The following is an 18969-nucleotide window of genomic DNA, read 5'->3' on the forward strand; positions in this document are numbered from 1 at the left end:
CGTAATCTGCTATTAAAACTGTTCTAATGGCAAAAAGCAATCAATCAATCAAGTGTCACTTTCCAGAGGGTAGCCGATGGGCTCTCTGTGCTTTTTAAAAGCACACACTCAATTTTGTAGTGAAAAGTATTATCTAACAAAAATATGACATTACATGAAAAAACTTTACTTTTTCATGTTCATTAAGTTCATGTTCGTTAAAAACAATTTAAAATATTTTTTTGTGATGTCTTACATTTTAGACACAACCCTGTTATGATTTCTCCATTCCAAAACGTGAGATGTTACTCAAAAAGTGAGATAATTCAACTCTGTTATTATGAATGTTTTATATTTTTTTATGAGAAATACAAAAAAAAAAGAAAAAAAAATCATTAACCTGGTGGCAAAAATAAAATAACAAAATTAATTTTAAAACATAAAAGAAATAATAATTTCATTCCATTTCTTTAATGTTTACAAATAATTTAGTGTAGACTACATTTGTCAAACTCAATTTGCAACCCTTTTAGTTATATTCTATTTACAGGATTTTATAAGAAATACTCAAAATATAGAAAACTACAAAAGAAAAAGAAAAAATAAACTACAATGAAACTATATTCATTTTCTATGTCATGAGAATTGGCTAGCCAAATTTGCAAGCCTGTTACAAATTATAATCTTTTTCATTACACTTCATTTAAAATATTATTCATTAGCAAACAAACAAAATTATTATTATTTTTTTTAATCATCACACAAATCAAACTTGTAAACATGTAGACCTGGATTAAATTCTGGTAACACTGTTGCAATATATATAATATATATAAATTTAATCATAGCTTGTATAAATGTTTGTATGGATTTAGTTCTGGTTTAAATTTTGGTATATATATAATATAAAGTCTCTTCTGCTCATCAAGCCTGCATTTATTTGATCAAAAATACAGGAAAAAACAGTAATATTGTGAAATTTACAACTTAAAATAATAGTTTTCTATTTGAATATACTTTAAAAAAAATAATTTATTCCTGTGATGCAAAGCTGAATTTTCAGCATCATTACTCCAGCCTTCAGTGTCACATGTAACATCCAGTCTATCACATGATCATTTAGAAATCATTCTAATATTCTGATTTATTATGAGTGTTGTAAACAGTTCTGCTGTCTAATATATTTGATGAATAAAAGGTTAAAAAGAACTGCATTCATTCAAAATAAAATAAAAAATTATAATAATATATATTCTAATAATATATTTTCTTACTATCACTTTTTATCAATTTAACACATCCTTGCTGAATAAAATTATTGATTTTATTTAAAAAAAAAAAGAAAAAAAAACAATTACTGACCCCAAAATTACTGACCAGTAGTGTATATTGTTATTACAAAATATTTATATTTTAAAAACATAGCTATTTTTTTTTACTTTTTATTCATCAAAGTATCCTAAAAAAGTATCACATGTTCTGAAAAAATATTAAGCAGCAGAACTGTTTCCAACTTTGATAATGAATCATCATATTAGAATGATTTCTAAAGGATCATGTGATAATGATCCTAAAAATTCAGCTTTGCATCACAGAAATAAATGATAATTTAAAGTATAATAAATGTAAAAACAATTATTTTAAATTGTAATAATATATCACAATATTTTTGATCAAATAAATGCAGGCTTGATGAGCAGAAGAAACTTCTTTCAAAAACATTAAAAATAGTCATGTTTCCAAACTTTTGACCTGTAATTTGTTTTTAACATGTAGACCTGGATTAAATTCTGGTAACACTGTTGCAATATATATAATATATATAAATAGCATGTGAATGTTAACATTAAACATATCGTAACCACAGAAAGACCTCAGTGAATGATTGAATGTTCTCTAACAGTATAAAGCAGTGGAATGCCATGAGCTTTCAGAGATTACAGAGAGGAAATGGGAACCGCTGGGCTGCTGTGACGACCTAAACAGTCAAATGTGCTTCTGATCCACTAGTTCACGTCTTTGAAGCCAGGAAAGCCGTCAGTAAGAACGTCACACTTCACACAGGATCTCTAATGTGATAAGCTCTAGCACACACACACACACACACACACAGGCCCATCTGAAGACACTCCACCGGCACAACACACACTCGACTACCTGCTGCTCTGGGAAACACTTCCAAAGACAGAGAGAGTGTGAAAAGAGGAATGAAAAGGAAAAATGTGAGAAGAGAGCAATAGGTAAGAGGGGAGGTTTTCTCTTTGAGATGAAACAAAGAGGGGATTTGATCACACAGGAGTCCTGGAAACGGGTTTGGAGTCCAGATCATAGTCTAGGATTCGATCAGTTCATGAGTACAGTTGAGAAAAGCAAACAGATTTCTGTGCTATGGATTACAGTAATAAAGGTGAGATTTCACCCAGTCGGACTTTGGGACTGTTTTTCTTTCCGATTATACACCAAATGAGTGAAACACTTACACCCAAAATCAGCAGCAAGTAAAAATATATTCTGTATAAAATACAGCTTGTGATTATAGGATAATTAAGATTTTCATGATAATGAAAACATTCATTTCACTTTCATTAGTTACAAGTTTGACTTTTATTACAGTAAAAATATTTTTGAGAGCCCATTTTGACCCCAGGTTTAATTTCCTTCTTAATTCTACACTAATTAAGCAATTCAGGTGTACAAGTGAATCTCACAAAACAGGCCACATTCACAACCCAAATCAGAAGGAAGTAAAACTATATTTTGCATTAAAAAAACCAAGCCTGTTAAAATTATATTTTTATTTCTCCACATACAGCTTTTACTGTTGTTACAATAAAAATACTGCATTAAAAATAATAAAGCAGTCCTACATATACTACAGTGGTGTATAAATACAATTAATCTAATCGTATATTAATATAATGAATAACTTCATACAGTAGGAAATGTGCTTAATTGCCATGAAATAATATCACATGCAAAAGAGAATAAAACAGGCTTCATTTTCTTTACCCAAAAACAATTCTGCCATTTTTCTCTTTGATTTTGGGGTGAAATAATGACCTGGATGTGTGCTTGACAGATTTCAGCGTTTGATGAGCATTATTCAAACCCTGAACCTTACATGGAACATAAATCATGTTATCATTTATTTATTTTTATATGTGATATGATTGTTAGACTAGGCATACTGTGCCATTATACCAAGTCAATAGTCAACATAACAAAATACCCGTGATATTTCTTGTGAAAACAAACAATGGAAGCATTAAATATATCATCTAATAGTTCATGATTGAAAGAGTAAAGCTTCGAAACCCCTGCAATGTGAATCAAGTGTTCCTCAGGACAACAAAGACATATTAAAGGCATCATTTACTTTCCTTGATTCCTGGTCTTACTGTGCAGGATTTATTAGTGCATGTTAGAAAACTAAATGTCTATCTTCATAACCTTTCCTCAAATTAATTGAAACAACTGTCTAAATTGGCTAAATTCATCAAGGCTACTTAAATTTCAAGCCTTCGTGTTCGTGTCTGGTCTGTTCTGCGATGGAATGCATGCTTTTTTTCTATTTCAATCAATTCCCAACAAATAAAATCAAGTCCCATAACTACATTTTACACTTTTAAATGTATCACGTTCAACTTGAGAAGGCAGTTTCATAATGGTTTATAATGCAATGTAATAATAGTAAATTAATGCATTAACTATAAATTATGCAATATAATAACAGCTGGCCAAAGAATGCTTTTCAATACATAATGCAAACACGATTTGCTTATTGATTAACTAGCAATTTTTGAATGCTAATCTCCGTAAGTAATTCGAAAACAATTACACTTTTAAGCATGCCAAGCTACAATATTAAAAGCTGTTTATGTTGCCAATAAAACAACTAAAAGGGTACTCCTAAAAAAGTGTTAATTTAAATAAGCTTTTGTATTCATAGTAAGAATTTTTAAAGGAAATCCATCTTCCAGAGTCTCTTAATATACAATGCATTGTTTCTGCAATAAACCATGTTCTCAGAAAGAACACAGCATCATTAGAAATTCATATTCAAGTTATATTTAAAATATATTTATATACACGTTATAGTGTTATATTTCCTAAACAGCAGTTAAAGTTTGGAGATCAAAGTCTAACCAAACGATAAAAGAGCACCATAACCGTCAAGAGACACCAAAGTCATGCCTTTTGGAAGACAGGTTTTGAGAATAGCATTTCGTACATCACCACAAGACGTAGAAGCCATGGTGTATTTGCTGTCTCTACCCTACGACGAAGAGGTCTAGCGTTTGATTTTGGACGTTGAGCTCCTTTACGCTCTGAAGAGCTGGACATTCACTGGAGTCGCGCTGGAGCTGGAGTGACGGGTCTCTGATGGGCGGCGAGCCCGTTCGCCTGTGTGTGACCCCGCTGGTTCATCGCAGGTTTAGAGATAGAGTCACAGCCAGGATCACACTGGTCAAGATGCAGAAAGGAAGCCAGGTCTTCAGGAAGCCTACGCAACTGTGGAAAGAGAGAGAGAAAAAACGTCCGTGTGAGAGAAAGATAGAGTTTCAGTGAAGATGAAAACATAAAAGAGACTAGATTCTGATATGTGCTTGTCTGTGCAATGATGTAGAGGGTTTCTGGGTGGTTGAAATGGTTTGTAGGTTCGCCAAGGCACTGTCACGCAGTCTTTAAGGAGTTGTAGCTCCAAGCAAAAAATAGGGATGCACTGATACCATTTTTTCAGAACAGATCCGATCCAGAAAATCGGTCGATACCGATCCAATCCGATACCAGCGCAGTTTTTTTAAATCAATGTAGAATTTCTATACTTATGTGTGTTGACCTGACCATCACCCAGTAGCATATTAAATCTGTGCAATATTTTATTGAGCCTTTTCTTTTAACAGTTTTAAATCTCAGTTATTGTGCCCTCTTGGAGAGCCAATACAGATACTGAGTATTCGATCGATGCATCCCTAGTAAAAAAAACTAAACAAAAAAAAAACAAAGCCCACCCCAAAATCTCTATAATATTCTAGTCTCAAGATATGCTTCCGGACCCTTCTTCAATGTTATAGTCAATGTGATTTTTATTTTTTGGCCAATTTTATTGTATGCAAATCCAGCTGATTGGGAAAAATGGTGCAGGATGAGTTACTCGCCAACATTTAATATTAACAGTTAAGAGGTTTGTTAAAATCATTAAACCAATGTAGGAGCAACAGTTAAACCCTTGTACAAAAGAAGTACACTATCATACTTCAAAAGAGGGCTTATTATAGATGTACTATACTTTAAAAGAATATATTAAAATTAGTGCTGTCAAACGATTAATCGCGATTAATCGCATCCATAAAAGTTTTTGTTTGCATAATATGTGTGTGTGTGTGTGTGTACTGTGTATATTTATTAGGTCTATATAAATACACACACGTGCATGTACACATTTGAGAAAAATATGTTGTTTATATATTAAATATATTTATTATATAAATTATATGAATAAAAATATAGACATGTAAATATTTTCTAAATGTATACTGTTTGTATTTTTATATACATAATAAATATACACAGTACACACACATATATGCAAACAAAAACTTTTATTCTGTATAAAATTAATCGCAATTAATCGTTTGAAAGCACTAATTTAAATGTAAAAATGGCATGTTTTCTGACACTCAATTGCATGTTAACTGAAAATGAAAATATGTTAGTTTTAAATTTATTAAATGCAATCAGCTGAGCTTTAGAGTGATTTTTTGACTCACTTAAGTATGTAATGTCATAATTACTTTTGTCTATTGAAATAATAGTTAAAGTGCACTGCTGAATGTACTGACAAGCATTTATAGTAAACAAAAATATACTTTAATGTCATATCTATTGAAACTCGTCATGTATTTAAATATATGTGTAATTAAACACATTTGTAGTAAAGCTGCAATATAGTACATTTAAAATAAGAACTTTAAATGAATGACACACTAGAGGTAAAATTATAATCAAGTACTTCACATGTGCTTTAGCATGTTAGTCAACACATCAAAATAAGTGTACTTTGAGAACAAGTGATTTAAATTAAAATGTACTTTGACATTATTACAAAGTTTACCTTTCAAATCTACTTAAGTGCGTTAAGAAACAGTCACAAAAGAGTACTCTCTTTAAATAAACTTAAGTGGGATTTATTTCATTAATATTACATTTTCTGCAAGTGCAGTTTTTAAAAAATATAGTTTTAAGATGTGAAGTACACTACAAATGCACATTCAATGCAGTCTTTTTCACAAAGGTGGTGCTTACCTAAGCAAAGACCATTAATCACAGATAGAAAGCAAATAAAAGATGAAGAAGACAGATTATCATTGTGATATAACATTACTTTTCCTTCAACAGCACATAGACAGTGTTTGTTTTCTTTGCAATATCAGATTAGAATATGCTGAGGACCAGATTTCATGCTGATAGTCAAAATTCTCCATCCATACTGATGCAACCACAACAATCTGCTTCCACAAGCTGGAGGACAAAAGAGCTGCATCATCACTTCATACCTGCAGCTCCTTTTTTAGTGACTGACAGTAGAGTTCTCACAATAAACAGTGATGGATGCACTCTGAACACATTGGGCCAGGAAAAACACACACATAATGCAACACTTTCAATTACACCTGAGAGATGCCATGACAGCCCATCCTTGTGTGAGTCCCTCTCAGTCTCCTGGGGCCAATACACAAGCAACAGACAGCAACCAGTAGTCTAAAAAAAGAGTTGTGTCTGGAGCGATCCCTTGTTAGACTTCAGGTGTCATGTAGGAGCATTTTTAGCTGACACCCAGAACACAGCACTGGGTCCAATTTCTCAGTCCTATAATTATGCAATCCTGCAGAGAGGATTTAAAACCAAATTTAAGATATAAAATGGCTGCAAACAAACAAACAAAGTAAAAAAAAAAAATCTTACAGACTCCAAACTTTTGAATGGTAATGCACTTATCATAAGTATACTTGAGTGCAGTTCAATTACTTTAATTATGTGCAGCTTGGCAAACTACAGTGTAAATGCTAAAGTGTCCTGATGTGAACAACAACAAGTTGAGTTATCATCGCTCTGAACCCTGCTTTTGACCTCAGCTAGAGAAATGTTTCACTATTGTAATTTAAAAGTGGGGTTAACAACACTTTTCCCCGCGGGTTTTGAAAGCATGTTCCTGTGTCAAAGTGTACAGTGTGAAAGAATGAGGCACTGAATGTTATGGCTAGATTCTTAGCAGCTGACATCTGCTTTGGACAGTCACAGAAGGAAAAACTCAAAAGTACAGTCTGCAATACATTATATGTCGACGTGCATTTATAAGCCTTGATGTAAATAGGTTGCATGCTGCATTCATCCAATCAATGGCACTGACACTGCAAATATGCAAATAAGGAGTTTAGGATTGTACTGTGTGAATCCACAGGATTAGTTGTTAACCACAGGCAACTTTATGAACAGCGTGAAAGTTAAGCAAGACAACCCATGATTCGGTTTACCCAGAGTTTAGTCTGATCCAGAGTTAACTATTGCAAGTGTGAAAAGCCCTCTAGTGAACAAATGACACCAAAAAAAGGATTTCAAACTTAGCAGTCTGATTAAAAAGGCAAGCACATGCAGAAGTACATCTGAAAACAGCGCTGTGAATGTGCACAGCTCTGTTAGGGGCCGTTTACACGACAAAGTTTTCAGCCAAAAACGGGGGACTTTTTATGTGTTTTGCATGTTTTTACACGACAACAGTGTTTTGGGGACTGAAAACGCATATTTTGAAAACGGGTTTTAAAAAGTGCAAGTTTTTGAAAAGGCCACCGTTATCGTTTCCATGTAAACACCCAATATGGGAGTCTTTGAAAACGTCATGCACACATAGTACGTGTTCGGTATGTAGACATGCGCAGTACGTGTCGATTTTAAAGGCAAGTGCGAACAAACATACACAACAATGGCGGTGTATATGGTACTGTTGTTGCTTCTCAAGAGTATGCTAACGCTTCATCAGCAAAGTGTGGATTTACTTCACCAATATTATAATCGTCACTTCCCTACAGGTACTGTTTACTTACAAGGTGACAGCGCCATCTACTGGCCTGGCATACGTAATACAGCATTTTTGGATATGTGTAAACGAGAATCAAAAACGATGCCGTGTATACGTGAAACTCTTTAAAAACTCTTTTCCATTTTTGACTACACCGTTGTCGTGTAAACATAGACTTTGTCTCACCTGACGTGTTTGCCATGAATGAGTGACAGCAGGCAGAGGTTCACCATGTTCCACGAGGTGCTGTTGTCATAGTGCATCAGGTTCAGTGCCATGGCAACATGCGAGTGACAGTTGTCACAACAAAGGTTGTGCTGGCGGGAAAACGGAGATAATTTGTCAGAATATATAACGCAGTTTAACCGTATGGATGATGAAAGAGATATATATATGTATATTATATCTTTCATTCTGAGAAATTAACAATAGCGTAAAGTTAACTTATTCTCTAAATGTAGATCATAAATGCGCATTAATTTAAATGCTTTTTCGTTTTTTTCCACAAGCAAAACAGGGAAGAAACACAGATTACCATTCTCTGTTTGTACTCTTCTGAAGCGTTGTGAACTGCTGTGTCCCACACGTTAGATCCACTGGCATACACTTTACTGACGTCTAACATCCAGTACCTGGGAGCAAAGTAGATAGCAAGTTTTTTAATTTAACTTTTTTTTTATTTTATTTTTTTAAACAAAATAATCATGTTAAAATGTGAGTATTAAATATGATACAGGCTTCTATTTGAAATATGATCATGCCCAGAGGAACATTTATTTATATTTCTCTCAATCATCACTGTATTGTATTGCATTGTATGTTTTGCCCCCAAAATAGAAAGCTTTGATCATAAAACTAAGCACTTAAATATCGTCTTAAGACATATTACTGGGAGATAAAGAGTGACGACTGATATGTATTCTATGCATTATATGCAAGTACATTTTTATACTGTCATAAAGATCTCATAAGCGGTCTGAATGTAATCCTTTTTGGCCATATAAATATCAGCAACTGCATATTTTTGCATTGAGGTGTTTTTTCCCCTCTGGAGTCTGAGCTCCATATTCTCACTCTCATATTTTATGAGTCATAAAAGCTGATATTATATATATATATATATATATATATATATATATATATATATATATATATATATATATATATATATATATATATATATATTATATTATATTTTTATATATTATTATATTTTATATATTTATATTTTTATATTTATTTATTTTATTATATATATATATATATATATTATATATATATTATATATATATATATATATATATATATATATATACTTATAAAAGTCTAATAATTAGCTTTTTTTAAGTCAAGCTTTAAAAAGGTTACATCTGTAATTTTTTGACGATTGCATACTTTCTTGTATACCAGCTATAGAAAGCTGCATTAAGTAAGTAATTTATGCAAGTAAAGACTGTAGCATCGCTCTGTTTTGATATTGCTGTTCAATGCAACATCACAGCATTGACTCACTTTGTCGGTCTTCCGAATGCCATGTTATCCTCCTGCAAGAGCAGAGAAACAGACGGTCAGCTCTGTATGTGTACAATGTAACAATTAACAACAACAAAGCCCTAAGCATAGGCGTGTTTTGCAATTCATTCATAACATTTCCCTCTTTCCTGAAAGACACCCTTATGGATCCTCACTTCTCCCTGCAGCTATCCGTCAGCTGTCAATCATCTCGAGTGTGTGCTCACAGTGGCTCATGGGTTCTGCTGTCGTGTGACTAATGACTGTAGAGCTGCAGCTGACATCAGGATGACATCACTAATTGCCTGAAGGCACCACAAGAGCACACACAAGCGCCTTCAACAGCAACTCTGATTCAGGCTTTAAACAGCACTACAAAATCAAACAACATCTACTATTATACATGTGATACAAAAATACTGCTTGCTAAATATTCATAGGACATACTTTATATGTAGATACTCTAATTTTTTTTTTTTTTTTTTTTGCACTTGTTTACTCTTAAAATTAGTTAAAACAAGATAAATAAATTCTTAATTCCAGGGCAGTAAGATAAAATACAATATAAGATGCAAAGTTTGGGATTAGTAAGACTTTTCTAACAATATAAATCTTTGCTATCACTTCTTCATTTAACACATCCTTGCTGAATAAAAGTTCATTTCTTTAAAAAAAAAATAAATAAATAAATAAATAATTTACTGACCCCAAACTTTTGAATAGAAGTGCATATTGTTAGAAAAGATTTCTATTTTAAATAAATGCTCTTCTTTTTAAATTGTATTGATCAAAGAATCCTGAAAAAAAAGAAGTATCATAGGTTTCCAGCACTGATAATAAATCAGCATATTAGAGTGATTTCTGAAGGATCATGTGACGTTTCTTTTTCGATTTTTAATAATGCTCTCTTTTTTTTTTTTTTTTTTTTTTTGAAGAATGCTTGTAACCAAACAATTTTGAAAAAAAAACAAAAACACTACTTTTTAGTTTCACAGAAGACAGAGAGTCATACAGGTTTGGAACGACATAGAATTGAGTAAATGATGACTAGATCTGAATTTTTTTTAACATGGATCAGTGAGAAATCACCCTTGCAACCACAAAGTACTGTGGGTCAAAACACATAAATAACAATTTCGGAAAACACATTTTTTTGCATGTGCAAGTGTCATAATGTTCTGAAATGTAATCTAATACAGCATTTTTATCATCAAGCAATTTCCAAAACCCTTAAACTATGAACTGACCTCAACCCACATCGCTCTGCTCATTCCACATGCGAGACGTGCTTCAGTCTGTGTCAGCCACAAGCGGAGTTAAGTGCAGCAGACTGCGGTGCACTTGAGTGTGTGCTGGCCCGTATCACCGCAGGTCAAATAACCCCATCCTCTCACATTACCAGCCCTGCTCTACCCAACACATTTCACTTTTGCTCCAGTCTGACAGAGATGTGCTTATAGGACAATGTCCGAACCTGAAGAGAACTGCTGTGGAGCTTTGATACCATGATAACTTTGCTTTTGTTTGAACAGCTTGTCAGGATTCTTATGAACAAGCGGTTGGATCCTATTCAATACCAGGTGCATTATGAGATAGAGTTGCCCTGACTGTGAACTCTAGGATAAGACCATGTATTTTTAACAAGAAGATCTCTGAGAAAACAGCAATTAGTCGTGCAGAGAGCTGACGGAGCTGGAGGTGTAGCTTTCACCGCATGTCCTCCTCTGCTCTGCACCTTTTTGCACAGGTATAGATTTTTCTTTTGGAAATAACAGGATGTGCTCTTACAGGGTCACTGAAGAAGCTGGTGGTGAACGCTGAACTTTCCAGCGATTTCTAGTGAAAACGATCCATGGAATTTCACACCAAATTATAGAGACCTTTATCTAGAGGAGCGCTCTTAACCGAAAGCAGATACACTTTATGAGGCCTTTATATGTCAACAAAAAGTTGCTTGACATTGTTGAGGTCAGACAGGAGGAACGTCCAGCCCAGTCTACACAGGTCATTTATAACACAGCTCAGGCGTCTCACAGTAACAAGCCTCCATGGGCTTCGAACAAGCTCATTGTTGCCAGATTGAAAGAGATCCAAACCATCCAATGACAGATTTACACCTGCACTGTTTGGAAATCTCCCCAGTGTTACCTAATTGATGCACTTTGGCAATCTGGCGTTCATTTTCTCTACTAAGAAAAGGTGCTGCAAAAGATGTTCAGTGATGTTTAATACAAGTGTTGCATGCTTACATTTGCAAGCGGACCTTCTGAGTGATGAATTTCTCAATGGCACACTTGGAAATAACACAAATTATATTAAATTTTACAATTGATGTGACAACCTTGTATGTGTGAGAATCAATCAGTCAGTTCTGAGGATGTGATGCATACAGTGTGTTGTTGTTTCTTAAGATTGTGGATCTTATAGAAATAGTTTTATCTCAGTGCCACGAGTTCTGAAATATACAAAGTTTGTGCTTCAATGAGAAACGATGTTTGAATATCAGCGCCAGCGTGAACTGCTGTTTGCAATGCATTTTACTACTGCAAAATCACATCCTCCTGATTGACAATAGAACATTTACTGGACAAAAGCGGGAGTTCACGGAATGAAGCTAGATTGTATTTGAGTTGCTAAAACTGTGAATAAGAATTTGGCAATTAGTTAAAATCATAAAATAACAGAGAAAGCCTAAGTGATGCCAGTGAAAAGAGGAGTTTCTGCAATATTATTAGGTTTTTAAACCATTTTTTGTAATAAAGTGATATTATATATAAATAATCTCAATCTCAATCAAACTGCAGTTAGATTATTTTGATTAGGTTAAAAAATTAACTAAAGAATACAACTAACTTAACACAATAAAAACATGATAACAATGAAAAACATGATTTTTGAAAATTCAAAAACGGAGTTATCTGTTTTCGCTAAATAAACTCTTAATGTGTGTATATATATATATAAAATCATGCATTTTCTCATGTATTCTTGGACAGGCATATGTTATTATAATAGTGCATGTAAATATACTTACTGAGACAAAGTATGGACCTGCAAAATCGCGGATCACTCCAGTGGAGGTGCAAATACCCATGTGTCCGATGAAAGGAAAGAGCCATCTGAAAGAATACAACAAACAAAAGGAATTAACAAAAGCACACTGTTTTAAGATTAGATCTTGCCCCAGACAAGAATATGATCAATGTTTTCATTCATTTTCCAGGAAGAAAATTGTTAAAAGCTTATAATAATTTTCTCTGTAAATATGTACATCTGAAAATTTAGCTATAGTTTTTTTTGTTCTTTATAACTATTTATGTCTATGATAGTACTAAGTGATTTATATACAAACTACAGTAACTACTTTATATATTCGTTATCAGTTAATCCAATTTGTTTCAGTCTTATTAATTTTAACTATTTGATTATTGCCTGTTCCACAGTCAGCCATATTTGAACTGTTCTTACATTTTAAATTAATAAATGTATTTTTTTTCCACAATGAACAGATTTATGCTGATTCTAAGCAATTTAAATGAATGCATTTTGAAAATATGACTAGTTAAAATCAAATAGATGCAAATACTTAAACTATGCCATTATTTATTTATTTTTTATTTTATTTATTTATTTATTTATTGAGTGCAGAAATCTTACCATTTTATTTTCATTTTTGTGTGTGTGTGAAATATGTGTATCATTTTGATTTTGTGTATTATAAAAATTCAGTTGGGTTGGATTGTTATGTTATATTAAATTACATAAATTTTAAATTTAGGCCTATTTTTATTTTATTTTATTTTTTTGGTGTTGTTATCTGAAAAGAAAATAGTTGGTTATCCAAGAAGAACAGCAGTCAACAGACACTGCAGTGGTAGAATTTTTGTTTATTTTAGATTACTTTTCATCATTTGCTATGTTAGTTACATTAAATTATATTTAAATAAATGAATAAATAAATACCTGTTTCATTTTTGTATGAAACAGGTATTATGACATATATGCATCAGATTAGGTTTATTAGTTTATTCATGTTAAAACTGCATAATCCATATAGATGGAACTTTTATGTGCAATTCTTGTATGAGGGTTTACTTTATGATAACGGACCAACAGCCTCAACGTTATCCCTTCACTTACTACATTTGCATGGCTAGAGCCAAAAAAAAAGGCAGGAGGAAATTGCTAAAAACAGCTATTATTTAAAATTGTTCACAAGAGTGGAAATACACATAAACTTGTGTGTTTTGGGAGGACAGCTAAAAGCACAAGGCTTGATGCTGGAGAATGCCCTTTTCAATATCATACACCTGGCTGAAATCCAGCTTCCCCTGCTGATTCAGATTCATCTTATTTGGCTTTGGAATTCAAACAAGCAGGGCAACAGAACCGGCAGTCCAAATGACAACCAGATAAGGAAGCGGATTAGACACTAGACCAAAATTCCTGTCAAAGTGATTAAAAAAGTATTATCAACAGAGCTCTCAGGGGGCGATATGAATATCCTGGATAAAACAGCCCCGGTGGAGTTTATGAAGTGGAGTAGGGCATACGCCGGCACCCCAGATACACTCCTGTCCATGTGCATATTTATCACCGAGTGTCCTACAGAGCAAGCCGCCGACCCAAATACAGGAGAAGAAGAAAACATGGGGCGAGGAACTCTCACACTGAGACGATCTGCAGTGGAGCACACCAGGAGACTGGTCTGAGACCAGCTGCAATCAGATTCATCTCAGCAAATGACTATCAGATGGAGCTTGGATTCTGATCCCAGACCAGATCATAATGGGTGTTGTTAATGAACTCAAGCACCATCCTAGGACAAATGCATCAAAGATTCAACAAAGGTGTCGTGTTTGCAACTAATGGTCATAAATTATAATGTATGTTATAGAATTACTGATATGCATTACAAATTGGTGTCCAATAACAATGATTTTACTTTACAAAAAAAAGTACTACAATTATCAGTGTATTACCATGGTATTCTTTAAAATATCCAAGTGTAAATAGCGCATATGGTAGTCATTTAGCACCATGCAACTAAACAACAATATGGTATGACAGTCCATTCCACACCACTTTTATGTAAAGGTAACACTTTAACCACAGCTATAATAACAATAACGACAGAGGAACGCTCCTGTTAAAATCACTTTCTGTCAACAATAGGCCTAGTTCTTCTAAGAGTTATCTTTCTAGTCATCACTCTTGGTGTGAACGGGCCTAAACAATGTCTCAAATAGCTTTTACAATCATTCATGTTTTCTGGATCGAGATTAAGTGTATAGGGAAGGTTAATGTTTACATGCACAAAGAGCAGTTTTTAGCCAATGAAATAGCTAAATGAAATAATGAAGGTTAGACAGGTTTTGTTTTCCTTGACAGTGTAACCATCAAATATTTGGTTTCATGTCAATGATGATCATATGAAAACTCTGAATACTTAACTGTATATCCGTTTTCTCACGCCATATTTTAATTTAACTACATGCCTTATACAGTTTTGGCAAATAACAATCTACAGTTCTGTCTGTTCTTCACACAAAGCTATAATAAGACTCGAGTTCGACTACTTTTTGTCATGTTTGGAGCACAACAGCCCCAGTCTCCGTCCACTCTTACTGTATCAAAGAATGAGAACATTGTTTAAAATACTTCTAAGAGCGCGTGTTCGAATATTTGAATTTGTGTTCCATGGAACAAAGTCATGAAAACGAGTATAAATGATGGCGGAATTTGATTTCCTTCTGGGAACTAGGCTACTCCTTTAAACACAGCGATCAGGTTTTGCTTCTCAGTAAAACCGGTTCAAATGCCAAATCTGGTAATGTTTATTAAACCTAGTTAACGCGACGCGACGCGACATACCAGAACGCTGCCACATCAACAAAGCGGTGTAACTACACCGCAATTGCTCGATGACGCGACGCGACGCATCGCTCGCTGGTGTAATGCATCCATCATAAACACAAAGATCATTTTTTCGGGACTGAATCGATTTTTAAACATTAACATGAAGCAAAAGCCTCAGTGGAGGCGAGAGTCACTCACGATAACACGGGGATGGGCGTCCATACAATACAGTAGGGATAGCGGCTAATGCTCGGGTCTATCCTCTCAAACGCTATGTTATAATTCTTCATGGTCTCTATTTCGACAGCATCCGCCATCACCAGCTGTGAGAAATGAACTTCTTTCGTTCCGCTTCCTGGATCTGCAGCGCGCTGGCGACGCGAGCGGCGCGTTTCCGGGGTCCCTTCGGCTACTGCAGACCACACACTTTATCAATGGTAAATATCCAGCGATAAAAATGACACTATAACCATTGAGAGAGAACATGTTTGACCCTAATATACAGATAAACGAGTATTAAAGTCCTCTGGCATTTTAGCCTAATGTTTCATTTTCAGTTTTTGTATGAGAGGATCTGGGCATTACATAGACAAGTTTTTATTTATTTATTTAAATACAAAGGGATTATAAATTAAAAGAATGATCACAGGTAGGCTATCAAAATAAGATTTAAAATTAATTCTGTTGCCACATTATGAGCTACAATTTAGAACTTTGTTTAATTGCTTTCCTTTGTTTAATTGCTTTCCTTTTAAATAAATGATTAAAAATGAAAATGTGATTCGTTTTGTTTTTGTGAATAAAGAATATTCTATAAATAATAATAATAATAATAATAATAATAATAATAATAATAATAATAATAATAACAGTGTTTGCACAGAGAAAACAAAGGTAATACACTGACGAAGGAATGAATTCACTTTAAAGGAATGGCTTATCCAAAAGTGAACATTTGCTGAATCCAAGATGTGGATGAGTTTGTTTCTTCATGGGAACAGATTTGGAGAAATTCAGCATTGCATGAGTTGCTCATCAGTGGATCCTCTGCAGTGAATGGGTGCCGTCAGAATGAGAGTCCAAACAGCTGATAAAAACATCACAATAATCCACAAGTAATCCACACATGAAAAGTCATCTCTTCTGAATCAAGAGAGAAATATGCACAAGATCAAGCACCATTTAGGCTACAAGCAAAAACAGTTCTGAACTAATATGTCAATCAATTTTGATGTGAGAAGACAACAGGGGATGGACTTTTTTTTTTTTTTTTTTACTGAAGGAAGATTTCTTATGGTTAAGGACTTAAGGTTAAGGTTTAAAGTTAAAATACCTTAATGATGGATTTGTTTCTTACAGGTACATAACTGTTCACTTCACAAAATGTTAACTGATGGACTGGAGTGGTGTGGATTACTGTGATGTTTTTATCAGCTGTTTGGACTCTCATTCTGACGGCACCCATTCACTGCAGAGGATCCATTGGTGAGCAAGACATGTACAGTAATTGTAAATTTCTCCAAATCTGTTCTGAGAAAGAAACAAACTCATCTACATCTTGAATGGCCTGAGGGTGGTATTTTTTGGATGAACTATTCCTTTAATGAAAATAAAATATATAAGAAGATAAAAATAAGTTTTGTTTCCAAAAGATTTCTGTCAGAAGTTGAGATATGATGGGCTTGGAAATTCTATAACAGTCCTTAACACAATTTACAGCTTGAAAAATCTTTGGTAACTTACTAGAAGTGTGTGTTTCTTTGGATGTGTTTAACTGTGAATATTTAAACAATGCAGTTCAATATTATTTGCTCATTTGAACTGTAGTATAGCACTATCTGTTCCTTATGGATCAATTAACCTCAAGTTTTCCCTCAGTGCTGTATGGATTGCATTGTAAAAGGATCCATCTGTACTCAGGCTGGAGGAGGAGAGAAGAGGCTCAAGGGAATGCTCTGCAGCCATATGTCCTCCTTACTGGCCCCCATTAGACCTGACAGGTGATATATGGTGCACACAGGAAAAACAAACTACTCAGCAAAAGCCGGCAGACATTGATAAACGAAGGCATGGTGACACAGATACTGTGGGCTCATCGTGGCCGAGCTTGGGGATTTCTCCTGCAAAATGCCACTTCAATTTCTGTCCACAGTATCCAACCCAATTAGGGCAGAAGATTCACAATGTAGTGTCTATTTAAACACACATCAACATCCCAAAGTCCACTTCCAAGATGTTTGATCTATTTTATCCCACTAGATTATTCCTTTCCAAGGTCATTTGTATGCATGAAATTAAAATGATCTCAAAATATATCTCTCCCTCTCTGCTAGAATCATCCACCTTTTTATCTTGATCTTGGAGTGGTTAAATATCACAAAGACATGTTCAGGTCACATTTCATACCTATAAATAAATAAATATTCACAATATGCTGTGTATACAGAAAATTAGGCCTAGTTAAAGGATCTAATATTATTTATAGAGTGACTTCAAGCACATTTCATCCCAAATTCTAATTGTTCTCAATACATTCTTATTACTGTAATACAAAATAAAAATGACAAAATACAATGATTAAAACAAACAAATAAATAAATAAATAGAATGAGTTCCCTTTAGAATGGGAATTCGCATGGCGTCTGACAAGATGTGACACTGTCATTGGTCAATGACAGTCTGTAAGTTAGAGTGAGTTTGATTTGGAATTGGGATTAGTATGGTGACCCATACTCAGAATTAGTGCTCTGCATTTAACCCATCCGAAGTGCACACACACAGAGCAGTGAACACACACACACACTGTGAACACACACCCGGAGCAGTGGGCAGCCATTATATGCTGCGGCGCCCGGGGAGCAGTTGGGGGTTCGATGCCTTGCTCAAGGGCACCTAAGTCGTGGTATTGAAGGTGGAGAGAGAACTGTACATGCACTCCCCCCACCCACAATTCCTGCCGGCCCGAGACTCGAACTCACAACCCTTCGATTGGGAGTCCGACTCTCTAACCATTAGGCCACGACTCCCCCACGATTCGTCTCTCTTTTTTTAATGGCAGTACTACTCTATGAACTTTGTGAGTGCGTGCAGCACGCAATTAGCCTTTTTTTTTTCAGAAAACATGTATGCGTGTGACAAACGCTACTGGTGGAGCACGTTCAACTTCTTGAGGAAGCTAAGTGCTTACTATTGTAATAAAAACTGCTAAGAAGCTTTAGTTCTTCCTTGATTCTCACCCGAGGGATAGTAGTCAGCATTTGCACTTGCACGTTTGGTTCTCAAAGCGATGTATTCATGGCAGCAGATTCTGTTCTCGCCTTGTTTTTGGGAGAACCTAGCAATTAAATGGAGGGAATTCGGCTCTCTCTCGAGAGTTGAATGCATGCTGTATGATGCGATTGCTGTGAGAAGCTCCACCTATGCTTAACTTTCTCTTGAGGGTTGAGACTTAAGCGCCTCCTTCCCAAAGTTCGAGTCCCACTGTCACCAGAGGAGAGATAAAAAAACAGGGATTGTAGGTGGAGCAGAGGAGGAGTAGGACG

General features: G+C 34.5%; 1 protein-coding gene across 2 annotated transcripts; it reads right to left on the bottom strand.

Annotated features, from left to right (window-relative positions):
* Positions 1–1820: 1820 nt before the first annotated feature.
* Positions 1821–15849, bottom strand: tmem222b (transmembrane protein 222b). 2 transcript variants are annotated; one of them, XM_042745198.1, is made up of 6 exons: positions 15626–15847; positions 12603–12687; positions 9569–9600; positions 8592–8688; positions 8243–8373; positions 1821–4491 (listed from the first exon to the last, which is right to left on the bottom strand). In XM_042745198.1, exons 1-6 carry the CDS (start codon positions 15742–15744, stop codon positions 4404–4406), a joined length of 552 nt encoding a protein of 183 aa, XP_042601132.1. In that variant the 5' UTR covers positions 15745–15847; the 3' UTR covers positions 1821–4403. The 2 variants fall into 2 exon arrangements, with proteins under 2 accessions (XP_042601132.1, XP_042601133.1); XM_042745199.1 differs by lacking the exon at positions 1821–4491 and adding an exon at positions 6232–6865 and having other exon boundaries at positions 15626–15849.
* Between the last annotated feature and the right edge of the window lie 3120 nt (positions 15850–18969).

The sequence above is a fragment of the Cyprinus carpio genome, chromosome B19 (genome assembly GCF_018340385.1).
Source record: "Cyprinus carpio isolate SPL01 chromosome B19, ASM1834038v1, whole genome shotgun sequence".
Taxonomy (NCBI): Eukaryota; Metazoa; Chordata; class Actinopteri; order Cypriniformes; family Cyprinidae; genus Cyprinus; species Cyprinus carpio.